This window comes from Phaethon aethereus, assembly GCF_964289735.1.
Source record: "Phaethon aethereus genome assembly, chromosome: 11".
Classification (NCBI taxonomy): domain Eukaryota; kingdom Metazoa; phylum Chordata; class Aves; order Phaethontiformes; family Phaethontidae; genus Phaethon; species Phaethon aethereus.
The window spans coordinates 15,162,786-15,183,885 of NC_138587.1; the positions used below are offsets into that span (position 1 = coordinate 15,162,786).

Below are 21,100 nucleotides of genomic sequence, written 5' to 3' on the forward strand. Positions count from 1 at the left end.
CTCTGAGTATGGATATAAATATCTCTCCCGAGGTAATCTGTTCCTACATAACTTCTTGTTTTATTTCTAGAAATACGTAATTTAATTGTCTGGTCTTTTAGTTTTCTCTTATTTCTTGTTTTGGCAGACTTGACTTCTGAATTCCATGAAATTTGTGTCCTTGGCTTGGTAGAACAAAGAATGTGAAATAGGATGTCACTTTTAATTTCATTTTTGAAGTTAATTTGCAACTTGTCTGCTAGCACATATATATATTTTAAGATTGAATACTTATTATAGAATTGAGCCAGCTAGTGTTTGTTTCACAGACTTTAGGTAGGGTTTCTCTACACAAACGCTTTATTCCATGTGGTTCAGACACAGCGCATTCAGTTTGGTTGTATCCTCTATCTAATTTTTACGTTATTATTTTTGAATCCACCCTTGAATGTTGCTAGTCCTTAAACTGGGCATTGTAATCACAGAGGTCTGGGGAGAGACATGGAAAGAGGATGTAACAGTGGGCTGGTGCAGCCAATGAAAAAGAGAGATACATATTGCATGCTAATAAAAAGATTTCCACTAGAAACCTCAACATTGTTGTTTATTGAAATTAAGGCTTGTCAGCTAAAGATTGAAATTATTTGTTATTTTGGAAAGGTTTTGTCAAAGCCGTTATAACCAATATGTAGTATTTTGCCTCTAGATGCAAGGATACTTGGGAATTCTGAACAAACAACGTTTCTGCTTGCTGTCATTTTGTAAGTTTATCGGATGCTATTAAGACCAGCAACTTACAGCAGAGCTGGAAGCCCCAAAGCAGTACAAGTATCCTATGACCTTTACTCTCAGTGAAAGGGGATTTTGTAAAAGTCTGTTTCGCCAGGTGTGTACATGCATTGAGTCTATATGTAGTATTGGGCTTTTCTGGCCAGGGGAGATGTGAAGTGGGAAAGGTATTCTGGGCATGTGTGTGCCACTTTATTATTACGTAAAGCCAGAGCAGACTCTAAGGTTGACTTCTGTTTCTCACCTTAGGTCTTAGAGTCCCAGGGGCCCCTGATTTAAGGTCTACATGGTCCTGATATGCCTGCCTAGTTCAGCCTAATTTATTAAGATAAAGATGGAGAACTTTGTATACAGTGTGGTCAGTGCAGTCTGCTTTTACAGTTGTTAAATTGTATAGTCAACATATTGTCTTTCCTCCAGGCAAACACTTGGCATTTGTAATAATTCTTAATCTTTGTACTGTTACCAACTGAATTAGTGCTGTATATCGCCCAAACTCAACTGCATGCTGTAAAAGGGAAATTAATTTTAAAAACAGCACGTGGACAAGGTATTTTTATACAGCTCTGTACCACAAGAAAATATATGCGCCAAATCTGCATGGCTAAAAAAGACTATGAAGCTGGGGGAAAAAACCCAAAAGAATACTACACTGACTAGGCCTTTCTGAAGAGGGTGGCTGATGTCTGCAATTGCAGGGCAGAGACCTTCTGAATAAGTGCATATTTAACTGCAGAATCTTCTTGCAAAATACCTTTTTGACTGTAGGAGGGCCTGGTAGCACTACCAGCTCTCGTTAAAATGTATAAATATTGAGACTATGCCAGATGTTGGCAAACTGAACCTTCATTGAAGTTTTTCCCTTGAGAAGAACTTCCTTTATGGGAAAGTCTCAAAAATAGCCAAAACGGACCTCCTAACTGATGTGACAGCTTTTCTCTTCAGAACATTACTACTGGAATGCCAAATATTCCACATCACCTTTTTGTCCATCTACTGTAGTAAAACACTGCACCCTGTTCTGATACCAGGCAAATACCTTCTTGCCTCATATATGCGAGGGGAGTAAGCAAGGAGGTTGCCTTGTCTTACATAATGCGAAAGCCAGAGCTAATGAGCACGTTCTGAGTTCTAGAAGGGCCTAGAGAACCAAAGGTTTGGATTGAGTACAAGTAATGGAGCTAAGCAGACCTGTAACACTTGCTGGTACTCAAGGTTGATATCAAACCAGCTGATGTTTACTGTTTTCTAAGAGATTATGGAGCCTGGCTTGCTGGGAGTGAGAGGACTTCACTTTCAGCTTTTACATTTGGAAAATTTTAGAGGTGAATTTTTAATCAGAAAGATTACAAGTGGTAAGAATCTTATCCACTCTTGAGAAAAATGCAATGGTTTGCAGAGAAAAGGCTCTAACTTGGTCTCTGGAAGAATATGGGCAGGAAAGATACAAAAGCCAAAATGGCATTTTTCTTGAAGAAAATGCTATGTTATATTTAAACAATATAAGTTTAGTTTATTGTTTTAACCTTCTTCTCTGTTCTCTGTGTTCTTACGAATAAATGAAAAATTTTGCCCAAGCTGTTTTATGTCACTGTATTTATGAGCTGGCCCTAGATCCTGGAAGATAAGCTTGTAGCCAAGCTGATTGCAGCTGGACCTACTGATTTAGGAAAGTCTGATAAACAAGTGGGTGACATAAACAGGTGTTCCAGTCTCAGAACAGGGTGAATCATAAGATTCTCCTCTGAGAGGTGTGTCTCACTCAAAACATGAAATGGAGAGAGGTCAAGGGCACAGCTCACCCCTCAAGCATAACACAGGCTCTAGCTCAGTTGGAGAGAGGTTTACCGACAGGCTTCCCCTTTGAATGTTCTGAGTAGGTTACAAACCTCAGTCTGCTTTTGGAAATCCCACTTTCACTGCTATGTCAACTATTTGTCATACTAACTCCTACTAATAAAAAAAAATTAAACTGAGAAAAACAGTTAATGTAAAAATTCTATTTTTATTATGTATGAAGATAACAGATATTTACTGATGATTCTTATACTATTATGGAATTTACCATTTTTTTTCATGAAGCAGTTAAATGCATTGGCATGACTAAAAAAGAACACTGTGGCCTTTTAATTCACTTTCTGTTAATTTGTTACAGTATAATAAAATTTGAATGTTATTAGAGACAAAAATTTCAAAAGTTAAAAGCTTCTAAGATTGATAGTTTTGTAAATTGGTTTTAAGTATTTTGAATTTATAACTATCATTATGTTGCTAAATAACATTGGCTCTGGAATGACTGGCTTCCTTTTGCAGTAATTCAGATATATTATGACAGCTATAGTTTTATAGTGAGCATAAAAATCAGTGAGGTAAGTTCAATGAGGTAAGGTTAGTGTTGGAAGTTTTATTAACAAAAAGTTTAAGTATTAGCACATGAGTTACAATTCCCATGTGTTTTCCAAAGTTTGCTGGAACTGAACTGAATATTAAATTCTGAACTTTGTACTAGTTGCTTTAAACTACATAATTTTAGTGGTAGCAGTAGGCAAAGATATAAATTTGAATAAAACAGCTGTTAGGCAGTTGGCTGCATTGATAAGCTACACATGATCAGAATTCCTTGTGGCATATAAAGTTCTACAAGGATGAGTTTCAAGCTGCCTGAGGGAACCATTTATATCTTGGCTACAATCTCTGGTTCAGCTAAAACGTTTTTTAGTGTAGTTTGACCAGTCAGCATTACCAATTTTCTCTTTTAAAGAGCTGCATAATCTGGACTAATGTGAAAAAAGAATGGTTGAAAAATCAAGACTGATTAGCAGAGATGGTGTCTGGATAAGCTGTTGGGGAGGGAGGCTGTGAGCTTTATGAAACCTCTAGGTGCCGTCTTTCAGGGAGTAAGTAAAGGAGAGTGAGTGCATTTGATGCATGACACCACCAGTTGGTTCTCCCATCCTTGTACAAAAGGATTGAAAGAGCTTGTGACAGTGATGCTATGAGAGAAATGGTATAAGATGGTACGAGTTTGTTTCCCTGATGTGAACAGCCAACACTGTCCTGTGTTTATAAACCATCTAATGTTGCTCGTTGTCTGTTCACCTAGACTACAATGTACACAGCTGCTTTAAACCCCTGTCGTTTTGTCAGTTTTTAAATGCTGAAGTAGAAGACAACAGTAAAATAGGTTATCCTTTAAAGAATACGAGACCTGTTAACTATAAGCTCTATAATAACATAATTTGCTAAATTAAAATGTAAACTAGAGCAACCATAACACTGGGTGTAATAGGGGTGGGAATGTTGTTGAAATAATGCTTGAAAGTGGAATTTTCCTCTATGAAGGGAAAAAGCTAGCTAACTCACTGAAGTTTCAGTTTGGAACAAGAATGTAAAGCATATTAATTGTACAAAATTCAAGTGTCTGCAGCTTCAAAATGTGGCCACGTTCTTCCTTTTCTGCCTTGAATTTTACATAGATCAGATGTTTTTGAAAGAAATGGAGTGTATTATGCTATGGATTGCCAGGTACAGCCATTACTTTGAAAAAATTCATGTTTATCACATCAGACTGAAAAATGAGGGACATGTATGATGAGGGGATAGTTTTCATTTTATTGTTGTGTTTTAGAATAGGGGTTTTTTTACTAGCTCTGAAGTGGAGAGTACAGTTGGGACATTTTAAAGACGTTATATCCTTTCTATACTTGTAACTCAGTCCTCATATTTGCAAAAAGGGCCATGTGTACATATGCACACTGTACTCACAACTCAGTATTTCTGTATAGAACATTGAAGTGACAGGTCTTTTTTCCATAGTTTAAACTGGTTTTCATAATCAAAACTTAGTGTTTTCCACATTTCCCCAGATACATATGGGTGTATAAATACAGGCACTAATATCTTCAATAGAAGTTTGTTTTTTGATTAACTGAAGTGGTTCCTCAAATGTGTCATACACTAAGAGAGCAAATAGTAGCACAGAAAAGTGTCAACAGCCTGATGGAGCCTGTAATGGAAGGGAGGGAAGATAGGGAGGGAGAGAATGATAGTAGAAAAGGGGACAAGACTGGCTCTTGGACACAGTGGCAAATACTGACTGCAGTGTGTGCTGAAACATAGGTGGGGTTAGGAGGGAGGTTGGCAATGGGTTACAGTTTGCCTTCTCTATTACCCCAGGTGCGGTTCTAAGTACACTTAGTGCTTGACTGGTAAATTCAGAATTAGTTTAAAAAAAAGCCAAACCTTTGCTTTAAATGTATTTATGATGGTAAAATAAATAATTCTTAACAGTGAAACACAGTCACAGAATCACTAAGGTTGGAAAGGACCTTCAAGGTCATCAAGTCCAACCATTAATCCAGCGCCACCGTGTCCCTTAAACCATGTCCTGAAGCGCCACATCCACACGTTTTTTGAACACTTCCAGAGATGGTGACTCCACCACCTCCCTGGGCAGCCTGTTCCAGTGCTTGACCACTCTCTCAGTAAAGAAATTTTTCCTAATATCCAATCTAAACCTCCCCTGGCGCAACTTGAGGCCATTTCCTCTCGTCCTATCACTAGTTACTTGGGAGAAGAGACCAACAGCCACCTCACCACAACCCCCTTTCAGGTAGTTGTAGAGAGCGATAAGGTCTCCCCTCAGCCTCCTCTTCTCCAGACTAAACAACCCCAGTTCCCTCAGCCGCTCTTCATAAGACTTGTGCTCCAGACCCCTCACCAGCTTCGTTGCCCTTCTCTGGACACGCTCCAGCACCTCAACATCCTTCTTGGAATGAGGGGCCCAAAACTGAACACAGTATTCAAGGTGCATCCTCACCAGTGGCGAGTACAGGGGCACAATCACTTCCCTGCTCCTGCTGGCCACACTATTTCTGATACAGGCCAGGACGCTGTTGGCCTTCTTGGCCACCTGGGCACACTGCCGGCTCATGTTCAGCCGGCTGTCAACCAGCACCCCTAGGTCCCTTTCCGCCGGGCTGCTCTCTAGCCACTCCTCCCCAAGCCTGTAGCGTTGCATGGGGTTGTTGTGGCCAAAGTGCAGGACCTGGCACTTGGCCTTATTAAACCTCACACAGTTGTCCTCAGCCCATCGATCCAGCCTGTCCAGATCCCTCTGCAGAACCCTCCCACCCTTGAGCAGATCAACACTCCTACCCAACTTGGTGTCATCTGCAAACTTACTGAGGGAGCACTCGATCCCCTCGTCCAGATCATCAATAAAGATATTGAATAAGACCGGCCCCAGAACCGAGCCCTGGGGAACACCACTTGTGACCGGCCGCCAGCCGGATTTAACGCCATTCACCACAACTCCCTGGGCTCGGCCATCCAGCCAGTTCCTCACCCAGCGAAGAGTAAACCTGTCTAAGCCACGAGCCGCCAGTTTCTCCAGGAGAATGCTGTGGGAGACGCTGTCAAAGGCTTTACTAAAGCCCAGGTAGACAGCATCCACAGCCTTTCCCTCATCCACTAGGCGGGTCACCTGGTCATAGAAGGAGATCAGGTTGGTCAAGCAGGACCTGCCTTTCATGAACCCATGCTGGCTGGGCCTGATCCCTTGGTTGTCCTGCACATGCCCTGTGAGCACTCTCAGGACGAACCGCTCCATGATCTTCCCCAGTACAGAGGTCAGGCTGACAGGCCTGTAGTTCCCAGGATCCTCCTTCCAGCCTTTCTTGTAGACGGGTGTCACATTGGCAAGCCTCCAGTCTTCTGGGACCTCCCCTGTTAACCAGGACTGCTGATAAATGATGGAGAGTGGCTTGGCAAGCTCCTCCGCCAGCTCTCTCAGTACTCTCGGGTGGATGCCATCAGGCCCCATAGACTTGTGGGTATCCAGGTGGCTTAACAGGTCCTTAACTGCTTCCCCCTGGATTATGGGCGGGTTATTGTGCTCTCCATCCTCGTCTTCCAGCTCAGGGGACTGAATACCCTGCGGATATCTGGACTGGCTACTAAAAACTGAGGCAAAGAAGGCATTAAGTACCTCAGCCTTGTCCTTGTCCTTGGAGACAATGTTTTCTGCCATATGCAGTAAGGGATGGAGATTCTCCTTGCCTCTCTTTTTGTTGTTAATATATTTGTAGAAGCATTTTTTATTATCCTTTATGACTGTGGCCAGACTGAGCTCTAACTGGGCTTTTGCCTTTCTAATGTTGTCCCTGCTCGACCTAACAAGATCCTTGTACTCTTCGTGAGTTGCCTTCCCTTTCTTCCAGAGTCGTGCTTCTTCAAGTTTTACTTCCTCATGGAGCTCCATAACACTAAAAATACTTTCATAAATGATATATATAATATGGCATATAAGTTAAACAGTTAACGGTAAAGAACTTTAAGACATAGATGTCACTACTGGAGCTGGACATGAGTGGCAGGTGATGACATGAATATTAGTAAAGTTAAACTTTGAATTTGGCAATTTTGCCATTTACATGAACTTTTGATTTCTTTCTAAAGTATACCTAATTCTGAAGTTTTTGCAGTGTGTTGTGTATTTCTAGAGCAAGTGACAGAGTTTATTGTATTAAATAGTTGAAATAAGTAGTTGCTGAGGAAAAAGAAGTTAGACAAAATTAAAAAGCAATCTACTTGGACAGAGGTCTTTGAAATGCTTTATGTGTTAGCTATCAGATCTGTTTTTGCTTTATTTTTCTGGAAAATGATGGTATTCTTCAGGTTGCCAAGTCTTACTAGTAAATGTACTGCCAAAGCTTGGGAAAAATAAGTTAAGGACTCTTAAAATTACATAGTGTTGAGTGAAAAGCCAGAGAGAGAGAGGTTTTGTGTACCAGAAATCCTTATCCTTTCAAATATAAAAATATATATCTGATGCTGTAAAATGACCCATATTTAATTTCCTTTCAGAATATATTTAAAATGCCATAGATGTAAAAGGAAGAGTAACAAAATGGCAGACATTTTTCATAGTGTGCTGGCATGCTGCATTTAGAATACTTCATTGTTTCATTATTTTTAGGAGATGTGATTTCACAGTACCATTTTCAGGGAAGAGATAATTTCTAATATTGGCAAATTCACCCTGCCTAGAACTGAAGTAGTATATTTTGCTTCTTGTCTTCTACAAGCTGAGGAACTGACTTACCAGCTTTTCAGTTTTACACCATCTGGAGGTTCATATCTGACTTACGAAATGATGTCATACATGCTTAGCAACGAACAGATACCATATAGTAAAAGGTCGCATGCAGTTCAGGCTGAGGTAGTTTTATTTTGCATTATGAGAAATGTAAAAGTCTTGGCTCATGATTACTGGAGGCAGAAAGAAGAATTTAAGGAAGGAGAAAATGACTGACATAACCGATGTTCTTGTAAACCTCCACATTGCATTCCTGTGAATAGAAAATAAATCTGTACGCCTATGACCACACACAGTATGAGTTGCCTGTTCACTTTTTCAGACTGGCACTGGCTCAGAGTTATGCCTCCCTGAAAACACACATGGAGCACCGATTCCAGAATGGCTCCTTGCTGTGTACGTTAGTTTGGGGGTTGATATACCTATTTTATCAAAATACCTTCATTGTGTAGGTGGATTTTTGAATTGAAATGCTCTGCTGTATCAGTCTCAAGATACCCGACCTCGTTGAGGAGGTATAAGAAAATAGAGATATATTTGGAAGATTTTTTTTATCTTTTTCTTTTCTTCCCAGCAGTGGTGTCAGGACACAACCTAATTTGAGCTCCATAAAAAATAGCTTCTGGGTAGGAAGACTAGAGGTAATTCTGTTTCCTGTACGTGCAAGGAGGAAAGGATGGCACAGATCGAAAACCATGCTGTGTTAGAAATATTACCTTTTTCTGATCTTAAAGGTATTAGTCTGAGCTTTCACATGGACTTGGCTTTAATTGTAATATATAATGGTTAAAATATTGCTGCACGAAGGGGAAAAAAGAGGGAGCATCAAATAAGGTATTGTCTTATAAAAGAATAGGAATATGTATGGTTTGCAAAAGATTAGTTTGAATCTCGGTGATCCAGATTACAACATGGGAAGTGCTCTGTCAGTAACCCAGGTTACTCACCTCGTATCATATTTGAGAAAGATTTCTGTTTCACCAGGAAGGTGAAATACCTTTAAGAAGGAATTTCCTCGTAATTCTGTGGAACGCAAATTCTAGGTAGAAGGGTAGAGCATTTCCTGACCTGTAGTTCATTGGGAAAGGGCTGGGAAATAAGATACTTTAACCTTCTGAGTATGACATTGGATTTGTTTTTGCTTGGAGGTTACATCGTGGACTGTTATGGAAGTATCCATGATAGAGAATGTGTGGTGTAAGCCTGTCTTTTATCCCTCTGTGTAGGCAGTGAGGGTGGTGGCCTCTGGCTCTGGAGCAGCCAGAACCACTCATCTACTGGAGAGGGAGGGGTTGGGGTAGAAGACACTGGGACTGGAACAGAGTGTCTGCCACCTAAGGCTGTGGTTGGATATACTGTACTCTTTCCTTCCCGATGCTTGCATTGTCCGTGTGTTAAGTGGGGTTGCTGGGACTGAGGTTCTTCGGCTGTTTCAAGTCTTCTAGAATATTTTTCTCAGTGTAATTGAAGCTGCACTTCAGTCATGCTTTAAAGCTTTTATTTGAAGCTACCAAGGCTAGAAATTAATTCTTGAATGAAAACTGAGATAGTCTTCTATTAGAAGCAATCTCTTGGGGGAACTGGGGTTCTAGGCAGAAGATATACCACTTACATCTAAATATATTCAGATCTTAAGTCCATGTACAGCTTCTTATGGAAGAATGCAATTCACCTGAAACATATGGGTGTTCATTAATAAGTGTTACAACTCTGACATACTAGGTGGCTGGTACTCTGTGGCACAGCTGAGGTCACAACCCTTGTGCTAACAAAGGGTTTCGTGTAGACGGCCTGAACGCTAACCAGTGAGAGGAAAGACGGAGATTGTGGCTCTGCTGCGGAGCTCCATGTGTGTTTCTTTTTCGTGTGAAAGAAAAGCATCGTGCACCTTCTGTCGTCCCTCCAGGTTGAATTTGTGTTTAGGGAATAGAAATAACATTAGTCATGTTATGAGCTGGCTAGTGGTGAAAGGAAACGCAGAAAGGTTCAGTCATGTGGTGCTCTTTAACAGCTGTGTGAGGGCAGGATTGGGGTCTGAGAAACTGGAGTGGACAGGGCTCTGCTCCCCCTTCCCACGCGTGTTGTCACTCACAGACTTGGACTTCAGCACCATCTGCTCATCCTCTCAACCCTCCTTCTTGTGTTCCCAAGTTTTAATGCCTAAAATGCCCATTCCCTAGTTGAATCTAGTGAGCCGCGATGACAGGGTGTGTGGGAAGAAATTTGTGAAGAAGAACGAAAATTGTCTGCTCGGCCCTTAGGGTGGGGACTGGCTGGGTAGAGAAGAAAAGACTATTGACTCAGAAACTGTCTGGTTCAGCCAAGCAGAACAGAACTGCATCAGCACATGTGTAAGCTACTGTGTTATCCCAGTCACTAGGGAATTGTATCAGTGCTTTGTTTATCAGCGGGTCTAATCACCTTCAACTCCCTTGGACGTCAAGCATTAAGCTTCTGCCCTAGTGGCTGTGGAAAATGAGGCTTGTGGTGCCTGACCGATGAGAACCCCTTTTGGAGCTCCCCCTGCAATGTTATCAACGAGCTTCTCAGCTGCAACTTAAAGGCCCAACAGAGATTTTTGTGATTTGACTTAAGGGATTGCTTTCAGACATGAAGTAAATAAGTGATTAAGTATAAAGAAGATGTGGTAATGAGTTTCAGATGAGGTCTTTGATGTTTATTAAAAGAGGTCTGAAAGTTTGCTGCTACTATTATTTCTTGTTTTCTAACTTAAAAAGTCATCTTTGAATCTCATACCGCACACTGCTTACAAACTGCAAGATCCTATTACTGTAATATTGTAAAAAAAGGTCTTAAAAATAAAACAAATCCAGTAGAATATAAATCTTTTTTTCCAGTGTATAGAAAAGCAATGAGCCATTTTAAGAGCAGGAAGAACATGCATTTCGAGATCCAATAGATCATCTAAATTGGTCCCAAACCAAGTTTTAAAATGGCATTGCAAAGACCTTTGCTTTGAATAAATTTAGCATTACAAAACTCAGAATATAAATAAAAATAAATTAGATTTGCTGATTGTTTTGTACTTTACTAACTAGGAAAAAAGGCGCCTAATACATATAACCCTTTCTGACTATTCAAACTGCAGAACTTAAAAATGCTAAACGAACACTTATGCCCTTTCAGTTATATCCATCTAGCTTTTTATTATGAATAAACTTTACAAGTTTCTAGGTAATGTAAACTTTAAACCCTTTTTCTTTACTTTCAGACATTTGTATGTTTGAAATCTGAATTAGTGAATCTAAAATTTCTCACTTGCCTGACTTCCCGCAGTTCTCTTGTATTATTTTAGGTTGCCACATCATATATTTTCAATCCAAGCTTTGTCTTCTCAATGGTGTACCTTGCAGCCAAAAAAGTATCAGAAAAATGGCCTACATTCAAGCAAACCTGTCTTTTTAATAACAAATGATTGCACTCTCTTTATCTTAGTTCTCTACTTTGCATGAAATTATAATGTCATTCTAACGGCTTGGAAACTTTGCAAAGGTTCTCCATGTCCATGCTGCCACCTCTGTGTGCTTTCTGTGCTACGTAGCGTCCTTCTCTCTCTGGGTGGAGCGGAAGAGCAAATGTAGAAGTAGGTCTATAGCAGTATTTTTAGTTCCTCTTTTCCTGGACTCGATGTGTTAACCAGCCTTCTGGAAAACTGAAATATTTCACTAAGAATAAACTCCTTGATTTCCATATCCCAGGCTTGAATTTGGGAGTTTGAGACTGCACAAGGAATGCAGAATTGAATCCGTAGCGGTTAACACTAACAGTGGATTGGTTTTGTTGATCTGTGTTTCCACCTGGATCCACATGTATATGCCTAGGGCTGCGGCCATGTCTGCCTTTTCACATTGTGCATACTTTCCTGTTTCTTGATTATACGTCCAGAGCCAGTTCCCTCCTCCTCAGTTTCCTTGAACAGGTACCCTGTCATTTAGATTTTCCTTTTTCTTGCCACTTTGTTCCTTGCTTCACCAAATGTTTTTCTCTTTTTTTGATGATAATATTCATGCTGCTGTCCTTGAAGGTAGCTGCTGCTTTCTTCCCTGCCTCTTCACTTGTAATGGAGGAGAGTCAGCTATTTTTCCTCCTTATTTCCAAATGCTTTTATGAGTACCCAAGCTTTTAATTTAAATTAGCAGTAGAAACAACTGTATACAAATAGTAACCAAGTGATCTATGGATTTTTTCCAGACCACCAGCAAGTATTTGCCTGACCATAATTTGCGAACTGTTTAAGTTGCGTTAAGAGAACAATAAAATTGCACACATAAGCATTTATACAGCAAGAAATGAGAAAATCAAGGGTACATACACCTTCTGGGCTGTTAGAATGCTTTTTTATTTCCTTTTTTTTTTTAGGGTTTCTAAAGGAAAAAAGCAGTTATATAATGCAGAGCAATTTGATGAGGTTCTTTATTAAGACATTTCTGCTTAGGAAAATCTTTGAAATATCCTTTAGTTTGGTTGACAGGGATTTGTGCTTACTACAGAAAAGTACAGTAAGGTGCATTTGTTAAGAGACTTATGCAATATACACTGGAGAAAAGTGAAGAACTATATAATTTCCCTATTTGCCATGTCTTTATTAAATAATTCTGTTTCTAGGTTATTGATCTGTGCCCAAACCTGTGTAGTGACTGTACTATCTGATTGCCCACTTCATGGCTTTAATGGACAAATGAAATACAGGATACAGAATGCTATTTTCAATGAGTTACATATTTAGTAAGTCAAGGTGATTTTTTTTTTTTCCTGAGTCCTTTATGTATAGGTCAGGTTAGGACTGTTTTAATGCTATTTCATGTTTTGACTACTCTACTTCTTCTACTCATGCTTTAGTGCTGAAAGTGCTTTCATTTTTTTATTACATTTTAACAAGTAAAAGAATCTCTTAGTCCACGATAAAGTTGGAAAATCCACATGGAAAAGAAATAAAACACTTCTTAAGTGACCAAGAAAAGGGCATCAGAAAAAATAAATAAAATATGTGAATGATATTTACTAAAACCTGAATATGTTTGATTTACTTACTGTAGGTTGATGCCTTGCGGTTACGATTGGAAGAAAAAGAAACCTTTCTCAATAAAAAAACAAAACAACTTCAAGACCTCACAGAAGAGAAGGGAACCCTGGCTGGAGAGATTCGAGATATGAAAGACATGTTGGAAGTAAAAGAAAGGAAAATTAATGTCCTTCAAAAAAAGGTAAGATCACTGATGAAACGATATATTGTAAAACTTTTGAGGCACATTTAAAGGAAATGTATTTATTTCTTACAGCGTATTACTTTTAATAGATTAAAAAAATGCAAGGAGTAATTCTGTAATAGTCAAGTAGTTGACTAATATAAACTACGTGTTACTGTTTTCCATGGGATCATTTCTATAGTATTAGAACTTAATTATATTATATCCCAACTTTAGGTGCTGCAGTTTCCAGAAAATTATTGGAGTTAAGTGAAAGTACTAAAAATTCTAACAAAACTTATTATTCCCCAACATGAAGGATGCTGTTATCTTTACTAACTCTGACTACTACTCTTTCCAAATATTGTAAATAAAATGTATGGGACTGCTAAAAGGTTAGGATACTGCTATTTTTCTTCAAAGACTTTTTTTTGAGTGGGGGGAGGAGGGGAATGGGGAAGGAACCTAAATTAAGTTAATTGTTTGCTTTTCCTGTGAGCTGAAGACATTAAGAAGAGAGGCTCTCTCCGAACAGCCTTGTTAGTCTTATTCTAATTTTCCACAAATTTAGTTAACTGCATTTACTCTCTTTGAGAAGTTGGATTTAATCATTATAGTTTCCACCTGGGGGAGTGGGGAGGGAATTTCCTGGAAAGGCAGCTCCGCAAGGGTTCTGCATGCAGTAGTGGAGTGTTTATTTACCATATCGTTTTTCTCACACTCACAAAAATATTTATGCTAGTAGGTATGTTCTGTGTGTGTAATTGCATCACTCTTTATCATATATAGGTGCACTTGTGAACATACAGATTAATGGAGAAAAAGTTCCTGGCATGAAATATGTTTTACTTCTCCCCTCCTTTTACAGCCACTGAAAGAATGTCTACTCCTTAGTCTTTTTTTATTATGTAGGTAGTTCATGTTACTGTGGTTTTCCTCCAGGATTCATATAGGGTTCACATGGTCTAGCAGTGCTTTTGTCTGCAAATGGTTAAATACAGTCTTTAAAAAGCCAAGTCCTTATTTTCCAGAAACTGAGAAGACTGCTTTTTCAGGTCCAGGAAATAAGGCCTATCAAAACTGGAATATAGGTACTTATCCACTGTAATCTCTTGAATATTTGCCTTGTTAGCAATGCTGATGATGTAAAGAGAGCAAACTTCAAGCCTTTCATCCTGTGCTGAATGCTAATTGGTTTTGGACATCACTTGAGAACTTTGAAGAAAAGAATGCATCTTTTCTTATGATTTGTATTGTAAAAAAACCCCAAACAAACCAATAATTTGCAGTTGGTCTTGTATTTAGATCTTGAGGAAATGGATCAGTAGGAGGAATATGGATTCAGTGATCAAAATTGTGTGATGAATATAATTTATCGCAGAGCTGTCAGCATTATCTATCATGGCTGTGTGCTCAGAAATATGTAACATAGTGTATTTTTCTGGTTTTAATACATCATGGCTATTTTATTAGGGCTTGCAGACAGTCTTGCTTCTGTTGTACCTGCCTCTTAATGAAAATAATCACTCTCAAACTGCACTATCTCTTTTCACAAAATCATACAGTAAACACATATTTAGCCTTGTGACCTCTAGTATACAATGTGATGAATGAATCGTGCTAACTACTAGGTGCAAAATCAGAGTTCGTACTAAATTTATTCTTTAAAATTGGAAGTAGCAACCTGATTTTTTTTTTTTTTAAGGCTTTTATTCTGGTAAATATGCTTCATTAGGGGACTTTTGAAGTTCAGTTTTTCTATTATGGGCTGAATACTGGGTGTACTTAGAGAAGAATGAATTACGATGATTACTTCAAAAAAAAGAAAGAAAAATAGTTAATTTACATTACATAAAAGTTATGCGTAGATTTGCTTCTCTGAAGCATTTTTAATAACTGCACTATCTTAATATGTAGATGCTAGCTAGCATGCCCCAAAATGCTAATATCAGATCATCATTACACCATTATTTTGTTTATAGGAAAAGAATATCATATCTGGAAGACACATTTTAAAAATTACCCTTAGGTCGCATTTTCAGCACATTTTATTTATGCCTCACTTCCAGTATGTTTGGAGATAAATTCACTCACAGATAATTTGACTAGAGAAAAATTTGATTGAAATGTCATCCTGCTCTAGTCACCCCTGTTATTTAAATAAATCTGGAATATGATACTTTAAAGGATGCTTTCACTGTTGAATGTGTCTTGTGTACAATTCTGAGGTAGAAAATTTTGTATGTCACCAATGGAAATCTAGGCTTTTAAATTCATTTGGGAAAAAAAAAATCTACTTGTCTAGTCAACCCAAGTGTTCAACTTTATTTTGGCAGTGCTTATTATATTATGACTTTTCATGGTTAGCCTCCTTGAGCATCTCAACATCCTTGGCAGCAGATGCAATCTCATCTCTGGACCATGACACTTGCATGTAGAAGGGAAGATGTTCACTGTCTGTCTACTTCTTTTCCAAGAACCTTTCACAGCATTAATGCCTTTCTGTTCTAGATAATTTTATCCTCACTACATGAAGTTATGTGTCCCAGGGCATTCATAACTCATAGAGTCTTTATGTTCTGTCAAAGGCAAAGGCAGCACAGGTCCTTTTTGACCATAGGCAAATTGTTCATTCAGTCGTGTTATTTCAGAAATATGTTGGACTATGTATAGTAGTAATTCCTAGTGCTGTAGTATTACTATTGTAATATTTTTGAATAGTCACTTTTCAGGGATTTTTCAGATAGTCTAGTAGTGGATGCTGTGCTTTAAGAAAAAGATTGTCCAATGTACCTCTTTTCTTTCCAGTTTTGACAACATACCTTTCCAATAACAACTGTATATAAGAATAAATTTTGATGGAAAAGTATTTAATATATATCGATTGCAGTAATTTTATCCTTTACTTGAATCTAGTTATGCTTTTATCTTTTACTCCTTGCTGGATTGCATGTGCCTCTTGCATTCCTCCAGTTTCTGCTCATCTTCTCCTTGTGGCCTTTTGGCCACTTCTTCCGCTATTGTTCTCACTTCAAGTGATGGCAGCCAGACAGTTGCGTGTTGAGCATTTAGAAATTAATTTGTTCTCATCGTGCACATATATGTGGAGAATTCAGTGGGTGGAAAGCAACATGGACAGTTTCATATGACACTTGGGAGATGAAACAATTACTGGGCCCTCTAGTGGATTGTCCTGCCTTTACATACCTTCTTTCAGGACATTGCCCTGGTTGCTGTCTAACTCTCATGAAAACCCTTCTGAAAGTGAAGGAATTGCTTCTAGTTCTTCTTCCGAAGTTGTCCCTAGACATTAGATTCTTCTGACTATAATATTATAATGCTTGTCTTCATCTTCTTTTTTCTAAGCAGGGCCAATTTTTATATCTGTGCATTTTTATTTACTATTGATATGAGTACTTGTGAATAATTAGTTATTTTAGTGCCTTCATTTATTGATGCAAGACAGATGGCTACATCTCTCTCCACTCAGCCTGAAGTGCTTCACTCAGCTTAAAATAATATTTGTTTTTATGGTCGTATTCAAGTAATTGAAGAAGGAAGAATTTGTATATAGTGCTTAAAATATTTCTGTCAGTAATAACCTGAAAGTGAGTAGGAAGGAATATGTAACTTGGAAAGATGCAATTTCTAATTCTATATTCTTTCTCTTGTGTACGTTACTGTTATCTGCTATGTTGAAAAATACAAATGAGACCAAACCAACACCAGAAAAACTCCCTTTCAAAGCTGGAGCTATTTCTTCTCCTCTCTGGATAGCTGTTATACTTGGAGGACAGGACAGGTTCTGTTGAGGGCTCCCTACCAAAGGTGTGGAAAACCCAAAAACATTGGCAACAAAACAGCTGTGGTGAGTCCCATGGGATCGCATAGGAACACATAAAATACAACACGTTGCAGAAAAAAGTAATGGGCTAGATAATGAGCTAATGATGCATTGTCCTTCAATGCAGTGGTTTTGACCAAATTGGAAACCTGCTACATTATTCAGTGTAATTTGCAGGCTTAAGGGAGGCTCAGCACTGGAACAGCATGCATTTAGAGGATTTGGATCAACGTAGATTGGCATGAAGTAATAATAAACTTATGTCAATGTCAGAGGTGCAATATTACTTAATATTTCTTTCTTTTAGAATCTTTGGCACCACTGTTCCATTTTAGTGCCAGTAAAGTTGGGTATGCTGTTTTAATAGCCTTGTTTAACCTGGCAAAGCTAGTCTTACACCTCATATCTGTCAGTTTAGCATGCAGAGGTGCAGACCTCAGAAATCTTTATGTATTTCTTACCAGAACGTGCAAGTTCTATGAATATTGGCCGAGTTGTAGGCTGAAGGGCAGAAGTGCTGAACTGGATGATGATTCTCCTGTGTCCCTTGGTTGCTCACAAATTTTCTCTTTGATAGAGTGGCTATACCTGTTGTGTTTTGTCCTCTAGGAATCTGTAGATAGTTTAAAAAACAATTACATACTCTGAAGTTTGAGTCTCAGTGTTGAAAACAGTAGCTGTTGAGACAAGAACAGCATAGAGGATGTAGACCTGGATCATATTAGGACAACAGCTTGTGGAAATTCTTTTGTGGAGACTATTATAAAAGAACACCATGTAAAAGGGGCTAATATAATATTCTGCTTTGACTTGCAACATAACTTTTCATGTAAAATGTTACGATTTCCATCTTTAATAGTTTAAGCTTTGTGATTGATGAAGTGCTACATGACTGAGGGCTCTAACCTACCAGCTAATTAGCATTTGTAGGAAATGTCATAAAGTCTTAGCTCTCATGTAATAATTGGAATCTGTACTTGGAGTGGCTGTGCTGTGCACACTACATGATATCATCCAGTTTGTGCTAAATTAAACTGTGTTGTACAATTAATTGTATGTGTTACAGTTATCTGTCTTCTAAAAAAGTGAATTTACATATGGTCAGATTAGGAGTATACTAGCATAAACGAATGAGTCCTACTCTTGTGCTTAGAAATTTGCATCAGTATTATTGCTTGATGCAGGGATTCTGGCTGAGAACACCGCTAAAACTGAAACTTCTGCATCCAGAATGGCCCAGGAAGACCTAAGAGACCAGTTTCTTTTGTTCGATCTTAACAAGTAGAAAGTGCAAGCACATGGCTGGTAGAAGATGCCTTTCATTTTTTTTCTTGGTTTAATCAGTTGGGAGCATGTTTTCATAATCCTGTAAAGTGATCATGATGGCATGATGAAGGACACTATTATTAACTTTGTCAAATTCTATCAGAACACTGTAAATAGTCTGTTACGTGAACTGGGGTTTTGCAATTACCAAATCAAGAGTTCTATTGTATTTCTGGAGTGAGACAACAAATTCTAAACTAATCAGTTGTTCTGTAAAACAGACCAGTGTTCTGACTGCAGATTACCAGTGCTGTTAAAAAAAATTAGGGAGTCATTCTGGTGTAACGTGAAAGCTTTGATGTTTGAAAGCTGCTGCAATGACTATTGACTTATGTAGTATGTTAAGAAATGTTTCTTCTAATAATATATGCCCACTTTAAGGATACAGCATTCAGTGTACTAAGTATTAGAAAACTGTATTTTGTTGGCTGCTTATGCTTGCAGCTTTGCCAAATCATATTATGTTACTCAGATAAGGCAGTCAAAGTGAGATTGAACTAAACGTAGCCAATTGTTCATCCAGGGTGGTGGTGTTATTGATCCCAGTACATTGTCAGAAAACTGGATCCTCAATGATTCTGCACAATAAAATGCAGCCTTGGGACCCTTAAAGTTTGCATGTGGTACACATTGAGGCTATCTGAATAAATACAGGAAAAACTTAAGCCTAACCAGTGCAGCTGTTTGGATGCTCTTGGCCTGTACACTGAGAACAATGTTATTAAGATCAGAGGCAGAGATCATTTTCACTTTCCTTTAGCTTCTTTAATTCCCCATTCTTTGTAACACACTACAGTCCTACATTTTTACAGGTTATAAAAAGTCACTGGAAATACACGAGATATATATATATAGGTTCACTAGGTGCACTTAGTGAAGCCAACCTGAATGATCATCCAGCCTAAAAACATAGCTATGAGTTTAGATAAGTGCTTGCACCTTGAAATCCATGATAATTATAAAGTTTCCCAGTCTGTGATTGAATCTATTGTCTTTTCCAATGAATTTGCTACCCACTGAAGCCAGAAGCCCAACATTTTGTTGTTCCGCCTCCCGCCCCATTCCCAATGAGGCGCTTGCTACTGCTGCTTTTGTTGAATTCTACACTTCAAAAGCAGACTGGTTGGATTACCTGCTTCTTCTTACTGACCTGTTTGAAAGTACACGCTTATCTTTAGAGGAGAAAAATCTAAAAACTATTTTATCTAATGCCAGTCCTGTAAACATGGTAACTTTTGAATATCAGGTACGTTGTAAATCATGGACCCTCAAGGAAGTGAAGAAATAATTGACTGCACCTGCTCTTGGTGTTAAAATTGTTTGGAGATATAATAATCGTGTCTAAGCAGGTCTCCTCTTTATCAAATGACAGCTGACAAATTCATGAAATGGCTGGGGATGTTTGGTACCAGGTGTTTGGAAGAATTCAGAAGCGTCACTAGTTTCAGTATAAGTAGGTGAAACTGCAAGCATGTCTTAGCTTACAGTAATTATTCCCCCAGTTTGAGGGGGAAGCATCTATTCTTTGGGATGGCCTTCACCTGTCAGAAAATAATACAAGAAGCAATGTGTATGCAGTTTTTCAAGAAACAGGGTCAAACCACAGTTGGTCTGGTTCATGTACCAGTAATATACATCTCTGAAGAGGTAACAAAGGAACCCGTTTGTTTGCATGTTTGAAAATACTAATTTTATTTTAAAATCCTAAAAGTTAAAAGTAATAATTTGGCTGCCTTTGTATGCCACCTATGGAAAAATATGCATTTTGGACATATAATTTAATTCATTTGGGAGCTATAGGGTAAGATATTGTCACTGAAAGAGAAAAAAGTACTAGTTATTTGAAGAAATAGGCTGAAATAAGAAATAAGTTTCTAGGACAGTAGTATGAAACCATTACATACGTTATTAACTTTCTAAATGTAGTTATATATACAGAAAGGAGGCAATCAGTTGTAAGATCTAAATTACGAGGTAGTACAATATATGAAAGAGGAAAAAAAGGTCACTTTTTGGGAAATAGTAAACGTGTACGTGTAGATCATAATGTATTTAGAATTTTAAAGATAAATCCTTAAGTGTAAATAACAGAAGTCATTTTACATGAAGTTATGCTAGCTAGTTTTGAAAGGGTTCTTAACACGCAGCTCAAACGAAGAGAATTGAATAGTTCAAGACTCAGGTTATATGTAACATACAGAAGTGCCCTTAAAAACAGTATGCCATTTGCAAAGTAGGACTGAGCTTAATGAGACACTTACATAAGGGTTTCATACTGCTAGCATGACACCAGTGCTATTGGTGAGGAAGGAAGCTGCCATTTGGCTCTGAAATGTCAATACTAATTAACAAAGTTATCTTTAAATAAGATCCTAAGTTTTATTCACGCTGAGAAAGCCGCCAACTCGCATGCTGGGAATTTGAAGCTATGTAAAGAGTAGTATTTTCTTTTCAATAGAGTTGGAGGAAATTTCTTTTGAAGTGTGAAAGAGCTGAAAGTGTAGTGTAGTGTAGTGGGCAAAAAGAAAGTAGAAGTTGTCATATTTGGGAGGTGCAGAAGAACACAAAGGAATTCTTTAGGGAAATGGATGACTACTTATGTATCAAAAAAAGAATGAGGGAGAATCAGAATTGCTTGAGAGAAGAAATAGATTTTTTCTGTGAAATAGTCTTCCAAGAAACATAATACAGGACTGCTGATTGGAATTAAAAATTATAAGGGAGAGTGCTAGAAATGGATTTGAGAATAATTTTACATTAGAGAGGTATCCTGCTGTCATGACTTTTTATTGAATTTTCAGCTGCTGACTGAGAGGAGAGTGTGTGTTCGTGTGGTTCACTGCTCTCGGAACTGCG

The 21,100-nt window shown here is 38.3% G+C and overlaps 1 protein-coding gene across 1 annotated transcript in view; it reads left to right on the forward strand.

The window, feature by feature from the left end:
• Positions 1–21,100, forward strand: part of ERC2 (ELKS/RAB6-interacting/CAST family member 2) — a gene marked incomplete at both ends in the record, with an annotated part of 440,763 nt that overhangs the window by 149,893 nt on the left and 269,770 nt on the right. The window contains one exon of the mRNA XM_082004800.1: positions 12,925–13,092. Coding sequence (XP_081860926.1) covers positions 12,925–13,092 — 168 coding nt within the window. The remainder of the gene's footprint in view (positions 1–12,924; positions 13,093–21,100) is intronic.